The 1,456-nt window shown below is 40.0% G+C and overlaps 1 protein-coding gene across 1 annotated transcript; it reads right to left on the reverse strand.

The window, feature by feature from the left end:
• LOC113773121 lies at positions 1–837 on the reverse strand. Its single transcript, XM_027317669.1, has one exon. It carries the CDS (start codon positions 835–837, stop codon positions 1–3), a length of 837 nt encoding a protein of 278 aa, XP_027173470.1.
• Between the last annotated feature and the right edge of the window lie 619 nt (positions 838–1,456).

The raw sequence follows: 1,456 nt of genomic DNA on the forward strand, positions 1-1,456 counted from the left end.
TTACAAAACAGGAGCATGTGCTCCTACATCTTTACTAGCTAAACTACATAGCCAGTCAGGAAATGATTCCTGCCACACCTTCTCATCTACCACTCGTAAGGCATATTTAGCCAAATGGTGAGCTACAGAGTTCACTCCCCTTCTGACAAAGGAGAAGGAACATTCAATGAAGTCCATTCTGAGCTTTAAAATATCAAACAGAATGACTCCCACACTTAGATATTCTGCACTCTTTACGTTAAGTTTGTCAATTATTGCTTTGCAATCCGACTGTAACACAATCTTCCCCCAACCCTTCTGCTTTGCAATGATCAAGGCCTTCCTGATTGCCATAGCCTCTTCCACAGCCGGATCCCCAATTCTATTTTCACTCCCTGCCCAGGCCCCCACCAAGGCACCATCATCGTTCCTTGCCACTATCCCCCATCCAACTTTCCTCTCTTGCATGTGCAAACTAGCATCAGTATTCATACAAATAAAACCTTTGGGAGGAGGAGTCCATTTGCCACCTACCATAGCTGCACCATCCCCAGTTCCTCTGCTCATATTAGCTTCAGAACCAATATTCCTGTACTCCAACCATTCTTGCACTGCTTTATTTACAGTCTGACCCGGGCACCTTTTTTCTCTATTGAAAAGAACTCCATTCCTTGCCTTCCACACCTGCCACAGGATGTTTATAGTAAGAGCAATATGGTCTCTCCCCTCCACCCTTTTTTGAGCCTCCATAAGACCATTCCACCAATGCCAGAAATTGTGTCTGAATTCCTGCAAACCATCCCACCTAATAGGAGCAGCTTTCCATATAAATTCAGCATTCTTGCAAAAAAACAGCATGTGTTCCAATGTCTCTGTCTGTTCACTAAATTGCCTTATTTGACATACTTTTTTTTTCTTGTTGAAGAGGCGACGCATAGCAAGAAAAAGAGAGGAGCAATTAAAAAAAGTAAGTTGGTGAGACGTAAACTTAGTGCTATTGGTGGATTTTCCACAAGACGTCCTCTCCTCTCTATAGCTGTGAATTCCTTGATTGGGACACTTGTTATGAATTAGGAGGTGACCAATATTTTTCACGCCTGATTTTCAACAATTAATTGCATCTGTATTGAACCATTAAGTATCACAATTCCTAGCATTTGTGAATTACTTTGTTGACTGCATTATCAAGATCGTTTCTTATAATTTTAGCAGAAAAACAAATTTCAACTCATCAAATATTTATCCTTATTTATTAAAAAAAATGCATAAATTACCGCAAAAATACATGAAAACAGATGAAAAAAGTTTAAAAATCACGAATTGAGGCCCTCATTTATCATCGTTCCCAAGCAAGAAATCTCACCTTGTGCAGCAGAGACCGTAATTGTCGAAATTCAAGCCTGACAAAGATTAATTGTGCAAACCTAAGTCAGCAATCCCAAACACAACAAGCACATTAATTCTTCAACTATTCTCC

The sequence above is a fragment of the Coffea eugenioides genome, chromosome 1 (genome assembly GCF_003713205.1).
Source record: "Coffea eugenioides isolate CCC68of chromosome 1, Ceug_1.0, whole genome shotgun sequence".
NCBI classification, from domain to species: domain Eukaryota; kingdom Viridiplantae; phylum Streptophyta; class Magnoliopsida; order Gentianales; family Rubiaceae; genus Coffea; species Coffea eugenioides.